The 19,849-nt window shown below is 44.8% G+C and overlaps 1 protein-coding gene across 8 annotated transcripts in view; it reads left to right on the top strand.

The window, feature by feature from the left end:
• The window catches only part of dop1a (DOP1 leucine zipper like protein A), a 352,103-nt gene that overhangs the window by 221,897 nt on the left and 110,357 nt on the right, over positions 1–19,849 (top strand). For all 8 annotated transcript variants that reach the window (XR_013499663.1, XR_013499664.1, XM_078230041.1 and 5 more), the window contains one exon: positions 4,173–4,284. Coding sequence is in view for 6 of the 8 variants with exons in the window: in XM_078230041.1 (XP_078086167.1) it covers positions 4,173–4,284 (112 nt within the window). In the remaining 2 variants the exon portion in view is untranslated. The remainder of the gene's footprint in view (positions 1–4,172; positions 4,285–19,849) is intronic.

Below are 19,849 nucleotides of genomic sequence, written 5' to 3'. Positions count from 1 at the left end.
GACATGGGGAGAACGTACAAACTCCACACAGTCACCCAAGGCTGAAATTGAACCTGGGTGTCTGGCGCTGTGAGGTAGCAGTGCTAATCTTTGTGCCACAGTGCCAGCCATGATCCCTTGCTTTGATTTTAAAAATCTTTGGATTGTCAAACCAATTGAACAATCAATGAGTTGAGGAGTTCCATATTTGAGAAATGCCAAAATCTTAAATTTTGAATAGAAGAGATGTATGCTTTCCACCAGCTTCATTATTGCACAAATGTGTTGCACAAAGTTAGTGAGAAGTAGGGAACAAACTTCTAAATGTAACAACTTTCACATATGTGACCCTTGGGGGGAAAAAAATTACAAAGAAGAAGAACAAAGAACAATCCCTTCGGCCCTCCAAGCCTGCACCGATCATGTGTTCCTAACTAGACCATCCGTTTGTATCCCTCTATTCGCAGTCTGTTCATGTGGCTATCTAGATAAGTCTTAAATGATCCTAGCGTGTCTGCCTCAACCACCTTGCTTGGTAGTGCATTCCAGGCCCCCACCACCCTCTGTGTAAAATACGTCCCCCGCATATCCGTATTGAACCTTGCCCCTCTTATCTTGAACTTGTGACCCCTTGTGTTTGTCATTTCAGACCTGGGAAAAAGCTTCCAACTGTTCACCCTATCTATGCCCTTCATAATTTTATAAACTTCTATTAGGTCGCCCCTCAACCTCCGTCTTTCCAGTGAGAACAACCGTAGTTTACTCAATCTCACCTCATAGCTAATACCCTCCATACCAGGCAACATCTTGGTAAACCTTTTCTGCACTCTTTCTCCAGAGCCTCAACGTCCTTCTGGTAGTGTGGCGACCAGAACTGTATTCCAGATGTGGCCTAACTAACATTGTATATAACTGCAACATCATATGCGAACTTTTATACTCTATGCCCTGTCCAATAAAGGCAAGCATGCCATATGCCTTCTTCACCACCTTTTCCACCTGTGCTGCCACCTTTAAGGATCTGTGGACTTGCACACCCAGATCCCTCTGTGTGTCTATACTCCTGATGGTTCTGCCATTTATTGTATAGCTCCCCCCTGCATTAGATCTACCAAAATGCATCACTTCGCATTTATCTGGATTAAATTCCATCTGCCATTTCTCCGCCCAATTTTCCAGCCTATCTATATCCTGCTGTATTCTCTGACAATGTTCATCACTATCCGCAACTCCAGCAATCTTTGTGTCGTCCGCAAACTTACTAATCAGACCAGCTACATCCTCTTCCAAATCATTTATATATATATATTATATATATATATATATCACAAACAGCAGAGGTCCCAGTACAGAGCCCTGCGGAACACCACTAGTCACAGACCTCCAATCAGAAAAAGACCCCTCCACTGCTACCCTCTATCTTCTATGGCCAAACACAGTAAGAGTTTTAACAACACCAGGTTAAAGTCCAACAGGTTTATTTGGTAGCAAATGCCAATGGTAGCAAAAGCTAATGGCATTTGCTACCAAATAAACCTGTTGGACTTTAACCTAGTGTTGTTAAAACTCTTACTGTGTTTGCCCCAGTGCAACGCCGGCATCTCCACTGCTATGGCCAAGCCAGTTCTGTACCATCTAGCTAGTTCACCTTTGATCCCATGAGATTTAACCTTTTGCACCAGCCAGCCATGAGGGACCTTGTCAAATGCTTTACTAAAATCCGTGTAGACGACATCCACAGCCCTTCCCTCGTCAATCATTTTTGTCACCACCTCAAAAAACTCAACCAAATTTGTGAGGCATAACCTCCCTCGTACAAAATCATGTTGTCTATCGCTAATGAGACTATTCAGTTCTTAATATGTATAGATCCTATCTCTAAGAATCTTCTCCAACAATTTCCCTACCACGGACATCAAGCTCACTGGCCTATAATTACCCGGGTTATCCTTGCTCCCCTTCTTAAATAACGGGACCACGTTTGCTATCCTCCAATCCTCTGGGACCTCACCTGTGTCCAGTGAAGAGACAAAGATTTCTGTTTAGGACAGATGCCATCTGGCCCTGGGGATTTGTCTACCTTAATGCTTCCTAAAACACCTAACACTTCCTCCCTTGTAATTGCGATTTGTTCTAACGAGTCTACACATCTCTCTGAGACACTATCAATCAACGTGTCCCTCTCCTTTGTGAATACTGATACAAAGTATTCATTTAGGATCTCACCTACTTCCTCGGGTTCTAAGCATAATTCCCCTCCTTTGTTCTTGAGAGGTCCGACTCTTTCTCTGACAACCCTCTTGTTCTTAACATATGTATAAAATGCCTTGGGATTCTCCTTAATCCTGTCTGCCAAGGACATTTCGTGACCCCTTTTTGCCCTTCTAACTCCCTGTTTGAGATCTTTTCTACTTTCTCTGTATTCCTCCAGTGCTTTATCTGTTTTTAGCTGCCTAGACCTCATGTAGGCCTCTTTTTTCTTTTTGATTAGACCCACAATTTCCCTAGTTATCCACGGCTCTCGAATCCTACCTTTCCTGTCCTTCCTTTTTACAGGCACATCAACTGCTCCTTAAAAGACTCCCACATGCCAGATGTGGATTTACTCTCGAACAGCCTCTCCCAATCAACAGCCACCAAATCCTGCTTAATGCGACTGTAGTTAGCCTTCCCCCAATTCAGCACCTTACCCATAGGTCAACACTCATCCTTTTCCATGACTATCCGAAAGTTTACAGAATTGTGGTCACTGTTCGCCACATGTTTCCCCGCTGAAACTTTGATGATCTGACCGGGCTCATTCCCCAGTACTAGGTCCAGTTTAGCCCCCTCTCTAGTTGGACTATCAACATATTGTTCCAAAGAACCTTCCTGGACACACTGTACAAATTCCTCCCCGTCCGGACCCCCAGCCCTCAGGGATTTCCAGTCTATGTGAGGGAAATTAAAGTCTTCCACTACAACAACCCTATTTTTTCTTCACCTGTCCAGAATCTCCTTACACATCCGTTCTTCAACTTCCCATGGGCTGTTGGGAGGCCTGTAGTATACCCCCAGCATAGTGACTGCGCCCTTCCTGTTTCTGAGCTCTACCCACAGTATCTCATTACATGATCCTTCCAAATTGTCCACCCTCTGTACTGCTGTAATGTGCTCCCTAACCAGTATTGCTACTCCCCCACCTCTTCTAGCCCCTCCTCTATTTCGCCTAAAACATTTATACCCCGGAATATTCAGCTGCCAGTCCTGTCCTTTTAACCAAGTCTCTGTCATTGCAACCACATCCAAGTTCCGCGCATGCATTAAGGCTTTAAGTTCATCTGTCTTGCCCGTTACGCACCTTGCATTGAAGCAGATGCACTCCAGACCTCCAGGCCCACTGAGTTCATCCTCCCCCAGATTGCTCTTCAAAGAACAGTACAGCACAGGAAACAGGCCCTTCGGCCCTCTTAGGTAGCCTTGTCTTGGCCCCATGCTCGTCCCTAGTCTCTAAGCTTGCTGACCTATTGTTCTGATCCCCACCCCCCGCCACATTAGTTTAAACCCACCCGAACCACACTAGCAAACCTCCTAGCGATTACCTAGCAATGGATCTTGATTTCAAAAGAGGATACAAGTCGTGGGTAGGAGGGTATGCTTGGAGCAGTGGAATAATGAGTGAAGTTCAAAGTCATGAGCATAGCTGTTTCAATAGATAATTCAAAACTTTAGCTATTATAAAAGCTGACTTTGGATGACTTGGCTCTGACGAAGAGTCATCCAGACTTGATACGTTGGTTCTATTCTCTCTCCACAGGTACTGTCAAACCTGCTGAGATTTTCCAGCATCTTCTGTTTTTGTTTCAAATTCCAGCTTCCGCAATGATTTGCTTTTATCTTACTCTATTTATGTTCAGTTCCCTGGGTTGTAGCAAAGACAAGAACTTAATTACTGAAATATTTACTAAATCTAATAGATTGAAATTAAGATCTACTACCAGAATTACAAATTGATACATTTCCAAAACTAAAGTATCAACTGGGTTGGGATTGAATATAAGCAGCCAATGAGTGTAGCGTCATAACAACCCCAGTGTAATCTGATACTGATTCAAGCTTGTAATTTAGTACAATTGTAGCAGTGTTTGTCTCGGTGTTTTCAAAGTAGTAGCCCACAATAAACTTTTAATCTATTTTTTCTGATTTTTATAAAGGCCCATTTGGATGGCTGTGAGCATTGGCCCAGATATGATTCTCACTCTCCTTGAAGGAATGACCACAATTATTCACTACTGTTTGTTAGATCCTTCTATACAATACCACCAGGTGAGTTACAGATTCAGTTACTGGTGTTTTGTAAACACCCAAAAAAGAGTTATTGGCACAAAATGGAGAAAAAAATGGGGCATCAGAGATTGGGATTAAAAATATGAAGGCAAAGAAAAAGATGGAGCCCGAAATAAAGAGGGAAAGAAAATGGCAGTGTTAAGAATTGCAGGGAAACTGATTCACGTTTTCTTGGCGGCATGAATTCGATTTCAATGTTGGGTAATTATGCGGAGTCTGCACATTCACCCCATGTTTGCATGGGTTTCCTCTGAGTGCTTCGGTTTCTTTCCACAGTCCAAAGATGTGCAGGTTGGGTGGATTGGCTGTGTTTAATTTCCCCTTTGTGTCAAGATGATGTGTACGTCAGGTGGATTGACCACAGTAAATGCGTGGGGTTATGGGGATAGGGCAGAGGGATGGGCCTGCGTGGAATGTTCTTTTGGAGAGTTGGTGCAGACTTGATGGGCCAGGTGGCCTCCTTCTGCACTGTTGGGATTCTATGGTTCAATTTTTACTTGCATCTAGACAAAGTTTGAGTACCGAAGCATTATTTTGCTATCTGACTAGTTTGGGAGCACAGTTCTTTTCATATTTCTAAGTTTATTTAGAGAAATACTCCATTGAAGAGGGAGCATTAACTCAAACAGTAGGATTCTTGAACTTGTTGATCTTTTCTTTCCTTAATGTTATCAGAGTCAGGGTGTGAAATTCAGGTAGTGACACTACAGAAGCCAGTTGCCCCCCTGGGCATGCATGATGCCATCAACCACTTCTGGCACATTCTGTGCGGCACACCATCTTGAAATGGGTACTTGCACAGGCACCTCCTATGCTCACTGGAAGCAATGGAACTGATGATATTATGATGCAGTGCCACTGATGGTTGTCACCTCCTTCAACCCACCCTTAAGCCCCACAGCACAGAGAGGGCAACCTGACCAGTGGCCATAGAGGTCAATTTTTACACTTCTGGGTCCTTCCATGCGGGAGCAGGAACAGCAGCAACAATATGCTTTCCATTGCAACACCTGGGAGGTCATCTACTCCTGAAGAGGGCAGTTCATTGTCATTTCACTAAGGAAGGACAAACAGGATGAAAAGGCTCAGATAGTGAGATTTCTCATGGTGCAGAGTAGCAGCAACTGCATAAGAAATAGTGACAGAAGTAGGCCGTTCAGCTCCTCGACCCTGTTCCACCTGGCATTCAATAGGATCATGGCTGATCCGACATTCCTCGCATCCATTTTCGTGCCCTTTCCCTGTAACCCTTGATTCCCTTGCTATTCAAAAATCTATCTACCTTGATCTTAAATATACACAAGGATTCTGCCCCCACGGCTCTCTGTGGCAAGGAGTTCCGAAGAGAAGACTCTCAACCTTCTGAGAGAAAATTCCTCCTCATCTCAGTCTTAAATTAGCGCCCTTTTATTCTGAGATTATGCCTTCTGGTCCTAGACTCTCCCATGAGAGGAAACATCCCCTCAGCATTTACCTATCAAGCCCTTTAAGAATCCTGTATGTTTAAATGAGATCACCTCTCATTCTTCTAAATTCCAATGAGCAGTGTCCTAACCTCAAGACAATTTCTCCATACTGGGGAATCATCTGAATGAACCTTCTCTGAACTGCTTCTGTTGACGGGGGTTTTCTTTTGAGGTTGTGTATTGCTAAAACTTAAGCTAAATACAAAGACTCACGAACTCAGTGTCCTGATTCAAAGATGTGTCTTTGTTTGACCAATACACATTGGGAGAGAGATGCAGGAAGGATTCCAACTTCTTAAGTTACATCACATGAGCACTGTTGATGTACCATTTTCAAAGGTTTGTATTCCCTGCCCAATCTGTCATACAGACTGGATGGTTCAGTTACAATAATACACATTATTTACCTTGGCATTCTATCTCCTGGCATAATTAGGAATTCATTGGCTAATTGGACCCAAAAGTCCTTCCTCTATCGCTTAGCAACCTGTTTACGCACATCAGACTGGTGTCAGAGCATAAGACTTGATAAGGAGTCACTTTCCATACCTTTATCAGCAAAAACTAAATACTTCCATTCATTGCAATTAGCACTTGAACCTTCTATTCACTTATTATCTCAGCAATTCTCCAGCTGATTTCACTTGTCTGATTTCACTTTTTCCCATTATGCTGAGGGGCAATTGCTTTTGACCAAGGCTCACAAATACCTATAAAACTACACTTCAAAGTTACAACACTTGTTAAAATCCATTACTGTGGTTAATGAACAATACCTTCGCATAATATATGCAGGAGGCACATTGTGATACCATTAGTATATATAAGGCACATTATAGTCCTTAACTAATCTATTTTGGTTTAAAAGCCCCTGAAGCAGGGGTTTCAGTATCCTCTGCTACAGCCTCCAATGGAATAAGGGGACCCAAACTGCTCTCAGTACTCCAGATGTGGTCACACCAGTACCTTGTACAATTGCAGCAAGACTTCCCTGGTCTTGTATTCCAACCACTTGAAATAAGGGCCAACAATGCATTAGGCTTTTTGTTCACCTGCTGCACCAGTGTGCTAGTTTTCTGTGTTTTGTGCACAAGTACCCCCAAGTCCCTTTGTGTTGCAGCTTTTCTCCATTTAAATAATACTGTTCTTTTCTTGTCTCTCCCAAATGAGTAATGCCAGAATATGAGCTGATCCGTGTAAATGTCAGATCCAACGATGGTGCTTCCATGTGACTGATATGGGATTGCTATTCCTCATCCTCTTGGGTTTTTTCAGCTTGGCCTTGGGTGACTATCTGTGTGGAGTTTGCACATTCCCCCGGTGTCTGCATGGGTTTGAAGAAACAAATGGGCCCTCTGCTGAGGCTGTTTATAGGGCCACGTGCAGATGGGGTGTTTTTAACTTATTTTTGTTGAGACAAAGTTTGCGGTGACTTGCTGGAATTATTTTGAGATATTTGCTGCACACAGTAAGGAAGAAAAGATCTTAAGGACTTAAACAGGTTGTGGTACCATTTATTCTGGAATAAGGATGCTAGGACGATTAGCATTGCTGTCTCACAGTGCCAGGGACTCGAGTTCAATTCTGTCCTTGGGTGACTGTGGAATTTGCTTGTTCATAGAATCATACAGTGCAGAAGAGGTCCTTCATCCCATCGAGTCCGCACCAACACATCAGAAACACCTGAATTCCCACCCAGCTCCATCTTCCAGCACTTGGCCCATAGCCTTGAATGTTATGCTGTGCCAAGTGCTAATCCAGATAACTTTTAAAGGATGTGAACCAACCCGCCTCTACTAGCCTCCCAGGCAGTGCATTCCAGACCGTCACACCCTCTGGGTAAAAAAGTTTTTCCTCATATCCCCCCTTAACCTCCTGCCCCTCGCCTTGAACCTATGTCCCCTTGTTACCGACCCTTCAACTAAGGGGACCAGCTGCTCCTTATCCACTCTGTCCATGTCTCTCATAACCTTGTGCATCTTGATCAGGTTGCCCCTCAGTCTTCTCTGCTCCAACGAAAACAACACAAGCCTACGCAAACTCTCTTCATAGCTTAAATGTTCCATCCCAGGCAGCATTCTGGTGAATCTCCTCTGCACCCCCTTCAGTGCAATCACATCCTTCCAATGATGTGGCGAGCAGAACTGCACACCGTACTCTAGCTGTGGCCTCACCAAAGTTCTATACAACTCCAACAGGACTTCCCTGTTTTTGTAATCTATGCCTCGACTGATAAAAGCCAGTGTCCTATATGTCTTTTTCACCACCCTATTAACATGCCCTTCCACTTTCAGAGATCTGTGGACAAACACGTCAAGGTCCTTTTGTTCCACAGAACTTCCCAGTGTCCTACCATTCATTGAGTACTTCCTTGTCAAATTACTCCTTCCAAAGTGTACCACCTCACACTTTTCAGGGTTAAATTCCATCTGCCATTTATCTTCCCTGTCTGACCATTCCGCCTATATCTTCTTGTACCTAAGACCCATTGTAGTCTCTGGGCTTGTTATTCCTACCTATCATTGTAGCCTCATTGTTAACCGCCCATCTAATCTTTGTCATCTGCAAATTTACTAATCCTACCCCCCCCCCCACATAGTCATCAATGTCATTTATATAAAAGGCAAATAATAGGGGGCCCAACACAGATTCCTGTGGTACGCCACAGGACACTGGCTTCCAGTCACTAAGAAGTCTCACAACACCAGGTTAAAGTCCAACAGGTTTATTTGGTAGCAAATACCATAAGCTTTCGGAGCGCTGCTCCTTCCTGCTCCGAAAGCTTATGGTATTTGCTACCAAATAAACCTGCTGGACTTTAACCTGGTGTTGTGAGACTTCTTACTGTGTTCACCCCAGTCCAACGCTGGCATCTCCACATCATTCCAGTCACTAAAGCAGCCTTCTGTCATCACCCTCTGTCTCCTACAACTGATGTGGAGATGCCGGTGTTGGACTGGGGTAAACACAGTAAGAAGTTTAACAACACCAGGTTAAAGTCCAACAGGTTTATTTGGTAGCAAAAGCCACACAAGCTTTCGGAGCTGCAAGCCCCTTCTTCAGGTGAGTGGGAATTCTGTTCACAAACAGAGCATTAAAGACACAGACTTAATTTACATGAATAATGGTTGGAATGTGAATACTTACAACTAATCAAGTCTTTAAGAAACAAAACAATGTGAGTGGAGAGAGCATCAAGACAGGCTAAAAAGATGTGTATTGTCTCCAGACAAGACAGCCAGTGAAACTCTGTGGGGGTTACAAATAGTGTGCCATGAACCCAATATCCCGGTTGAGGCCGTCCTTGTGTGTGTGGAACTTGGCTATCAGTTTCTGCTCAGCGACTCTGCGCCGTTGTGTGTCGCGAAGGCCGCCTTGGAGAACGCTTACCCGAATATCAGAGGCCGAATGCCCGTGACCGCTGAAGTGCTCCCCAACAGGAAGAGAACAGTCTTGCCTAGTGATTGTCGAGCGGTGTTCATTCATCCGTTGTCGCAGCGTCTGCATAGTTTCCCCAATGTACCATGCCTCGGGACATCCTTTCCTGCAGCGTACCAGGTAGACAACGTTGGCCGAGTTGCAAGAGTATGTACCGTGTACCTGGTGGATGGTGTTCTCACGTGAGATGATGGCATCTGTGTCGATGATCCGGCACATCTTGCAGAGGTTGCTGTGGCAGGGTTGTGTGGTGTCATGGTCACTGTTCTCCTGAAGGCTGGGTAGTTTGCTGCGGACAATGGTCTGTTTGAGGTTGTGCGGTTGTTTGAAGGCAAGAAGTGGGGGTGTGGGGATGGCCTTGGCCAGATGTTCGTCTTCATCAATGACATGTTGAAGGCTCCTGAGGAGATGCCGTAGCTTCTCCGCTCCGGGGAAGTACTGGACAACGAAGGGTACTCTGTCCACTGTGTCCCGTGTATGTCTTCTGAGGAGGTCGGTGCGGTTTTTCGCTGTGGCGCGTTGGAACTGTTGATCAATGAGTCGAGCGCCATATCCTGTTCTTATGAGGGCATCTTTCAGCGTCTGGAGGTGTCTGTTGCGATCCTCCTCATCCGAGCAGATCCTGTGTATTCGGAGGGCTTGTCCGTAGGGGATGGCTTCTTTAACGTGTTTAGGGTGGAAGCTGGAGAAGCTCCCGAAGATACACAAGGCAGACACACCCGGCCGTCCCATCGTATCGGGCAATGGGACCCTGTGCGAGAACGTCTCCGGCTATGTCGAGGGCATCCTGAAACCCATTGTACAAAGAACCCCCAGCTTTTGTCGCGACACGACGGACTTCCTACAGAAACTCGGCACACATGGAGCAGTTGAACCAGGAGCGCTCCTCGTCACAATGGATGTCTCGGCACTCTAGACCAGCATCCCCCATGACGATGGCATTGCTGCAACGGCCTCAGTGCTCAGCGCCAACAACTGCCAGTTTCCAGATGCAATTTTACATCTCATCCGCTTCATCCTGGACCACAATGTCTTCACCTTCAACAACCAGTTCTTCATCCAGACACACGGAACAGCCATGGGGACCAAATTCGCACCTCAATATGCCAACATCTTCATGCACAGGTTCGAACAAGACTTCTTCACCGCACGGGACCTTCAACCGATGCTATACACTAGATACATCGATGACATTTTCTTCCTTTGGACTCATGGTGAACAATCACTGAAACAACTCTATGATGACATCAACAAGTTCCATCCCACCATCCGACTCACCATAGACTACTCTCCGGAATCGGTTGCATTCTTGGACACACGCATCTCCATTAAGGACGGTCACCTCAGCACCTCACTGTACCGCAAGTCCACGGATAACCTCACGATGCTCCACTTCTCCAGCTTCCACCCTAAACACGTTAAAGAAGCCATCCCCTACGGACAAGCCCTCCGAATACACAGGATCTGCTTGGATGAGGAGGATCGCAACAGACACCTCCAGACGCTGAAAGATGCCCTCATAAGAACAGGATATGGCGCTCGACTCATTGATCAACAGTTCCAACGCGCCACAGCGATAAACCGCACCAACCTCCTCAGAAGACAAACACGGGACACAGTGGACAGAGTACCCTTCGTTGTCCAGTACTTCCCTGGAGCGGAGAAGCTACGGCATCTCCTCAGGAGCCTTCAACATGTCATTGATGAAGACGAACATCTGGCCAAGGCCATCCCCACACCCCCACTTCTTGCCTTCAAACAACCGCACAACCTCAAACAGACCATTGTCCACAGTAAACTACCCAGGCTTCAGGAGAACAGTGACCATGACACCACACAACCCTGCCACAGCAACCTCTGCAAGATGTGCCGGATCATCGACACAGATGCCATCATCTCACGTGAGAACACCATCCACCAGGTACACGGTACATACTCTTGCAACTCGGCCAACGTTGTCTACCTGATACGCTGCAAGAAAGGATGTCCCGAGGCATGGTACATTGGGGAAACTATGCAGACGCTGCGACAACGGATGAATGAACACCGCTCGACAATCACCAGGCAAGACTGTTCTCTTCCTGTTGGGGAGCACTTCAGCGGTCACGGGCATTCGGCCTCTGATATTCGGGTAAGCGTTCTCCAAGGCGGCCTTTGCGACACACGACGCGCAGAGTCGCTGAGCAGAAACTGATGGCCAAGTTCCGCGCACACGAGGACGGCCTAAACCGGGATGTTGGGTTCATGGCACACTATTTGTAACCCCCACAGAGTTTCACTGGCTGTCTTGTCTGGAGACAATACACATCTTTTTAGCCTGTCTTGATGCTCTCTCCACTCACATTGTTTTGTTTCTTAAAGACTTGATTAGTTGTAAGTATTCACATTCCAACCATTATTCATGTAAATTGAGTCTGTGTCTTTATATGCTCTGTTTGTGAACAGAATTCCCCCTCACCTGAAGAAGGGGCTTGCAGCTCCGAAAGCTTGTGTGGCTTTTGCTACCAAATAAACCTGTTGGACTTTAACCTGGTGTTGTTAAACTTCTTACTGTCCTACAACTGAGCCAATTTTGAATCCACTTTATCAACTTACACTGTATCCCATGTGAATTTACCTTCTTTACAAGTCACCCATGTGAGACCTTGTCAAAGGCTTTGCTGAAATCCATATAAACTACATCGACTGCACTACCCTCATCTACACACCTGGTCACCACCTCAAAAAATTCAATCAGATTTGTTAGGCATCACCTCCCTCTGACAAAGCCATGGTGACTATCCTTGATCAGACTTTGCCTCTCCAAGAGGAGATAGATGCTCTCCTTCAGAAGTTTCTCTAATAGTTTCTCTACCACTGACGTGAGACTCTGTAGTTCCTTGGCCTATCTCTGCAACCCTTCTTAAATAGCGGAATCATTTTAGTTGTTCTCCAGCCGTCTGGCATCTCCCCCATGGCCAGAGGGGAATTGAAAATTAGGGTCAGAGCCCCTGCTATCTCCTCCCTTGCATCCCACAGCAGCTTAGGGCACAATTCATCTGGACCTGGATATTTATCCACTTTTAAGGCTGTCAACACCTCCCATATCATCTTCCCTATGCCAATTTGTTCAAGAACCTCAGTCTCTCCCTGAATTCCATACCATTGTCCTCATTCTTTTGGGTGAAGACAGATGTGAAGTATTTATTCAACACTCTACCAATGTCCTCTGGCTCCACTGACAGATTGCCCCGTTCATCTCTAATGGGCCCTACTCTTTCCCTGGTGGTCCTCTTTCCATTGATATCCCTATAGAATATCTTGGGATTTTCCCTACTTTCCCAGAGCTTTCTCATATCCCCTCTTTGCAGTCCTAATTGCTTTCTTAAGCTCCACCCTGGACTTTCTATACCTACTTATGCCTCCACTTATTTGCTCCCTTTGTATTTTTTAAAAAGCCTTTCTTTTTCTTCTCATTGCACCCTGAATATCCATGGATCTCTGGGCTTGTTATTCCTACCTATCACCCTAGAAGGAACATGCTGGGCTTGCACCCTCCCCATTTCCTTTTTGAGTGCCCCCCACTGCTCTTCAATAGATTTTCCCATTAGTAGCTGTTGCCAGTAGACCTTGGCTAGATCTTGTCTTATTTTACTAAAATCCACTCTTCCCCCAATCCAAAAGTTTTTTTTTTGCAGCTTGTCTATTTCCTTGTCCACAACAAGCTTAAATTGTACCATTTTGCGATCGTTATCACTAAAATGCTCCCACACCACCACTCAATCACCTACCTGGCTTCATTCCCCAGAATCCGGTCCAGCACAGCTCCCTCCCTTGTTGGAGCCTCCACATATTGATTTTTAAAAGTTCTCCTGTACACCACCTCCCACAGCCCAAAGATGTGCGGGTTATGTTGATTAGCCATGCTAAGTTGCCCCTTAGTGTCAGGGGGACTAGCAGGGTAAATAGGTGGGGCTACGGGGATAGGGCCTGATTGGTGCGGACTCGATGGGCTAAATGACTGCCTCTTGCAGGGATTCTATGATTTCAATCCATCTAAACCCTTAATTCTTTGAGAACATTACATGTGCAGTGGACATTGGGGAACCTGTGGACGTGGTGTATCTGGAATGCCAGAAGGCATTTGACAAGGTGCCGCACCAAAGACTGCTACATAAGATAAAGGTGCACAGTGTTACGGGTAATGTATTAGAATGGATAGAGAATTGGTTAACTAACAGAAAACAAAGAGTGGGGGTAAATGGGTGTTTCTCTGGTTGGCAATCAGTGACTAGTGGTGTGCCTCAGGGATCAGTGTTGGGACCGCAATTGTTTATGATTTACATAGATGATTTGGAGTTGGGGACCAAGTGTCGTGTATCAAAATTCGCAGATGACACTAAGATGGGTGGCAGAGCAAAGTGTGCAGAGGACACTGAAAGTCTGCAAAGGGATATAGATAATCTAAGTGAGTGGGCGAGGGTCTGGCAGGTGGAGTACAATATTGGTAAATGTGAGGTCATCCATTTTGGTAGGAATAACAGCAAAATGGACTATTATTTAAATGGTAAAAAATTGCAACACGTTGCTGTGCAGAGGGACCTGGGTGTCCTTGTGCAGGAATCTCAAGGAGTTGGTTTGCAGGTGCAGCAAGTAATTAAGAAGGCAAATGGAATTTTGTCCTTTATTGCTAGAGGGATGGAGTTTAAAAACAGTGAGATTATGTTGCAGCTGTATAGGGTGCTGGTGAGGCCACACCTGGAGTACTGTGTACAGTTTTGGTCTCCTTACTTGAAAAGGATATACTGGCACTGGAGGGGGTGCAGAGGAGATTCACTAGGTTAATTCACTAGGTTGAGAGGGTTGACTTATGAGGAGAGACTGAGTAGACTGGACTATACTCATTGGAATTCAGAAGGATGAGGGAAGATCTTATAGCAACATATAAGATTATGAAGGGAATAGATAAGATAGAAGCAGGGAAGGTGTTTCCACTGGCGGGTGAAACTAGAACTAGGGGGCATAGCCTCAAAATAAGGGGAAGCAGATTTAGGACTGAGTTGAGGAGGAACTTCTTCACACAAAGGGTTGTGAATCTGTGGAATTCCCTGCCCAGTGAAGCAGTTGAGGCTACCTCATTGAATGTTTTTAAGGCAAGGATAGATAAATTTTTGAACAGTAAAGGAATTAAGGGTTATGGTGAGTGGGCGGGTAAGTGGAGCTGTGTCCACAAAAAGATCAGCCATGATCTTATTGAATGGCGGAGCAGGCCCGAGGGGCCAGATGACCTCCTCCTGTTCCTAGTTCTTATGTTCTTATATATATAATCCTAGTTAATGTTGGGAAAGTTGAAATCGCCTAATATAATCATTATCATAGAATTCTATGAATTCTGTGATAATAACTTCTGTAGTAGAGAAAATGTTTGAATCTATCATCAAGGAAGAAATAGCGAGACATCTGGACATAAGTTGTCCCATTGGTAAGACGCAGCATGGGTTCATGAAGGGAAGGTCATGTTTAACTAATTTGGTGGAATTCTTTGAGAACATTACATGTGCAGTGGACAATGGAGAACCAGTGGATGTGGTGTATCTGGATTTCCAGAAGGCATTTGATGAGGTGCAGCACCAAAGACTGCTACATAAGATAAAGATGCACAGTGTTACAGGTAATGTATTAGCATGGATAGAGGATTGGTTAACTAACAGAAAGCAGAGTGGGGGTAAATGGGTGTTTTTCTGGTTGGCGATCAGTGACTAGTGGTATGCCTCAGGAATTAGTGTTGGGACGATTTACATAGATGGTTTGGAGTTGGGGAACAAGTGTAGTGTGTCAAAATTCGCAGATGACACTAAGATGGGTGGCAGAGCAAAGTGCACAGAGGACGCTGAAAGTCTGCAAAGGGATATAGCTAATCTAAGTGAGTGGGCGAGGGTCTGGCAGATGGAGTACAATGTTGGTAAATGTGAGGTCATCTATTTTGGTAGGAATAACAGCAAAATGGACTATTATTTAAATGGTAAAATATTGCAACATGCTGCTGTGCAGGAACCTCAAGGAGTTGGTTTGCAGATGCAGCAGGTAATTAAGAAGGCAAACTGAATTTGTGGCAGCATGGTAGCACAGTGGTTAGCACTGCTGCTTCACAGCTGCAGGGACCTGGGTTCGATTCCTGGCTTGGGTCACTGTCTGTATGGAGTTTGCACATTTTCCTCGTGTCTGCGTGGGTTTCCTCCGGGTGCTCCGGTTTCCTCCCACAGTCCAAAGATGTGCGGGTTAGGTTGATTGGCCATGCTAAAATTGCCCCTTAGTGTTCTGAGATGCGTAGGTTAGAGGGATTAGTGGGTAAAATATGTAGGGATATGGGGGTAGGGCCTGGGTGGGATTGTGGTCAGTGCAGACTCGTTGGGCCGAATAGCCTCTTTCTGTACTGTAGGGTTTCTATGATTTCTATGATTTCTATGATTGCTAGAGGGATGGAGTTTAAAAACAGCGAGGTTATGTTGCAGCTGTATATGGTGCTGGTGAGGCCTGGAGTACTGTGTACAGTTTTGGTCTCCTTACTTGAGAAAGGATATACTGGCACTGGAGGGGGTGCAGAGGAGATTCACTAGGTTGATTCACTCGGTTGAGATGGTTGGCTTATGAGGAGAGACTGAGTAGACTGGGGCTATATTCATTGGAATTCAGAAGAATGAGGGGAGGTCTTATAGAAACATAAGATTATGAAGGGAATAGATAAGATAGAAGCAGGGAAGTTATTTCCACTTGTGGGTGAAACTAGAACTAGGGGGCATAGCCTCAAAATAAGGGGAAGCAGATTTAGGACTGAGTTGAGGAGGAACTAAAGTCCAAAGATGTGCGGGTTAAGTTGATTGGTCATGCTATAAATTGCCCCTTAGAGCCCTGAGATGTGTAGGTTTGAGGGATTAGCGGCTAAATATGTAGGATATGGGGGTAGGGTCTGGGTGGGATTGTGGTTGGTGCAGACTCGATGGGCCAAATGGCTTCTGCACCGTAGGGTTTCTATGATTCTATGAGGAACTTCTTCACACAAATGGTTGTGAATCTGTGGAATTCCCTGCCCAGTGAAGCAGTTGAGGCTACCTCATTGAATGTTTTTAAGGCAAGGATAGATAAATTTTTGAACAGTAAAGGAATTAAGGGTTATGGTGAGCGGGTGGGTAAATGGAGCTGAGTCCACAAAAAGATCAGCCATGATCTTATTGAATGGCAGAGTAGGCTCGAGGGGCCAGATGGCCTGCTCCTAATTCCTATGTTATGTTCTGATCTGATCTCAGTTCAGAACAACTAAATGAGCAATTGTTCAGATAAGTGAAGCCTGAGTGGTTCGAGTCCGAGAGACACAATACATCATCTTCATCTTGGCTCTGATCAGGCTGTCTATTTGTATGGGAACAAAAGAAATTTACAGTTCTTTAGCGAGTTCTCACAGTTCAATGGTTTTGCTGTTTCCCATAGTCCTGTTGCTTCTAGTGTTTCAAAGCATGAGGTTAGTGAAGCTTAATTATGTATGTACGATCTTAGTTGATGGTCAAATCTCAACCCAAGCTGCAGTTTTCTCCATAGATTCCATGTCCCACATGGGTTTGCACAGGACAGAATCACAAGGAGTAATGGAGTCATTGGAAGAAATTCCACAGTCAAGAGACAGACTGGTACTGTACTTCCATCTTGAATCCCACTTGGTGTGTTGCCACCCTAATGCAAGGGTAAAGGACATGACGGGGAGGGTGCAGAATATTTTTCGGGAATAAGGGAGTGAATCAGAAGTTGTGGTACATGTACGACATATTGCATGTATTTGGACCCTCCAGTTAGTACTCAAAAGCTAGACAGGAAGTAGGACGGCAAAGATAGTAATCTCTGGATTATCTTGTATGTGTGCATTAGGAAGATGGGAAGGATCAATGTGAAGCTTGAGGCATGGCACGGGAGAAAGGGCTTCAGATTCTTTGGATATTGGGACCAGTTCAGGGGTAGGTGGTACCGAGTCAAAATGGACAGGTTGTACCTCAACTGTTGTCTCGGGGAGGATCATTGTTATGATTGGGGATTGGTTTAAACTAAAGTTGCAAGAGCACTTAGATTAAAGATTACAAGATAGAAGTTCAAAAGCAGATTAAGGTGCATAAGGTGAACATGTTGGTCAGTACTAGAGAAGTTCCATATTAGATATGTGGACTGAGGAAGGCTACAAGAAGTACAAAGACAGATTTATAATGCATGTATGCAAACATTGAAAATGTGAAAAAGGCTAGTGAGAATATGATGTAGTGGCAATGACAGAAATGTAACAAAAATGGTGAAGACTGGATGCGTAATATTCAAGGATATAAAGTATTCAGGAAGGGTAGGAAAGAAAAAAGGGAGATGGGATGGCAGTACTGATCATAGAAGGATCATAGTGTTGGAAGGAAAAGATGTCCTTAAGGGGCAAAGAGAGAATCTTTTTGGCTAGAGTTGGGAAGCAATAAGGATCATGTTAAGATCTTGTTACTATGGGTATTCTATAGGCTTCCAACGAGTGAAAGAAGTAAAGGCGATGTGCAAGAACTATGGTGTGGTGATATCAGGGGACTTTAATTCTCCCAGTATTAAAGGATGAGGAATTTCAAACATTTGGCGGATTTTCAGCATCTTAAAAACCCGCTATTTTAAATATATGTTCCAACTTTCAGGGCTAGTCAAGGTATGGGCGCTTAAAGAAAAATCATAACATAGAATCCTAGAATCCCTACAGTGCAGAAAGAGGCCATTCAGCCCATTGAGTCTGCACTGACCACAATCCCACCCAGCCCCTATCCCCGTAGCCCCACGTATTTACCCTGCTAGCCCCCGACACTAAGTGGCAATTTAGCATGGCCAATCAACCTGATCTGCAGATCTTTGGACTGTGGGAGGAAACCGGAGCACCCAGAAGTAACCCACGCAGACACGGGGAGAATGTGCAAACTCCACGCAGACAGTGACCAAGCCGGAATTGAACCCGGGTTCCTGGCACTGTGATGCAGCAGTGCTAACCACTGTGCCACCATGCCGCCCAAATGTCAATCAGTGAGTGTGGGAACTGATTGCAGAGCTGTGATTGGACAAGCAGCAAGCACTGGAGAGACAGAATCTCTGATTAGCTGCATCTCCAGTCACAGATTCTATTTCTCCCATGCTAGCTGCTCCTGCTCTTGTTGATTCTCGAGAGATTGAATCTATGATTAGAGCAGCAATAAAGGAAAAAAAGGGGGAATCTGTGATTAAAGAAGCAGTTCTTTTATCATGGAATGGAGAAGAGGCAGTCGGGAGCATCATAAATAGAATCTGGGGATCGGAGCACAGCCTTTCCTTTCTTAGTTCTGAACAGAAGCAATCAAGAGCATCATAAATAGAGCCTGAGGGTTGAAGCACTGCCTTTCCTACATTAGAGAGGAGCAGAGGCAGTCGAGAGTCATATCGGTTGCTGAAGAATTCATTACCACAGAAAGTAGTTGAGGCTAAAACGTTGTGTGATTTTAAGAAGAAATTAGATATAGCTCTTAGGACTAAAGGGATATTGGGGAGGAAGGTTGGATCATATTTAATTTGATCAGCCATGATCTAAATGAATGGCAGAGCAGAGCTGAATGGCCTACTCCTGCTTCTGGTTTTTATCAAACTGAGTGAAAATTAACAACTGTGACATCACAGGAAACTAATAAATTGATTGGCCAGTAGATGCTTGATGAAGTGGTATTAATAGCCAAGTAATGACACAGGAGTTAAGGTAGGTCAGTAAATAACAAGAGCTAAAACTTTAAATGCTATTAGGGGGTGTTTTTAAATATTTGTAAATTGGAAAAGCACATTATTTTTAAAGAAGTAACTACTTGGATTTAAGTTTAAGTTTATTTATTAGTCACAAGTACGCTTACATTAACACCGCAATGAAGTTACTGTTAAGTAAGAAACACTAGAAAAAAGGGACATCAGGGCCATTAAAATAAAGTACTAAAAGCAAACTGAAGTAAAATAAAGTTCATGTAAGGGAAGTAAAATTAAGACGTGGCAGGCAGTTCAGTCGTGTGGAATCTGTATCCTCTAATATGTGCAAAGCCATGGACAGTACTGGTGACCTAGACAACCACGTGTAGGAAGTGCTGCCAGCTATAGAAGCTTTACCTCCGCATTTCAGAGCTCGAGCAGTGATTGGAGTTCCTGTGGCACATCCGCGAAGCTGAGAGCTACAGGAAAAACACATTCAGAGTGGTGGTCACACTGCAGCTTAGCCTGGAAGCAGAAAGGGAATGGGTGAGCACCAGGCAGTCCAAGAGAATTGGACAGATAGTGCAGGAGTCTCTCTGATCCCGTTTGCTGATTGGTTTTCCATTTTGAATACTGGTTTTCGTTCCTCAGAGGAGTGCAGTAGGAGCCAGATTTGTACCACCACAAGCAGCTCGGCTGTACAGGAGGAGAGGAGGAAGAAAGGAAGATCAATAGTGAGAGGGAATTTGTGAGTTAAATGAACAGACAGACGTTTCTGTGACCGTAGATGTGACTTCAGGATGGTATGTTGCATCCTTGGTTCCAAGGTCAAGAAAGTCACAGAGCAGCTGCGGGACATTCTTCTGGAGGAAAATGAACAACCAGAGGTCGTGGTCCACATT

This window comes from Mustelus asterias, chromosome 15 (assembly GCF_964213995.1).
Source record: "Mustelus asterias chromosome 15, sMusAst1.hap1.1, whole genome shotgun sequence".
Lineage (NCBI taxonomy): Eukaryota > Metazoa > Chordata > Chondrichthyes > Carcharhiniformes > Triakidae > Mustelus > Mustelus asterias.
Note: the sequence above shows the minus strand (reverse complement) of the source record. Positions and strands in the feature narration are given on the sequence as shown.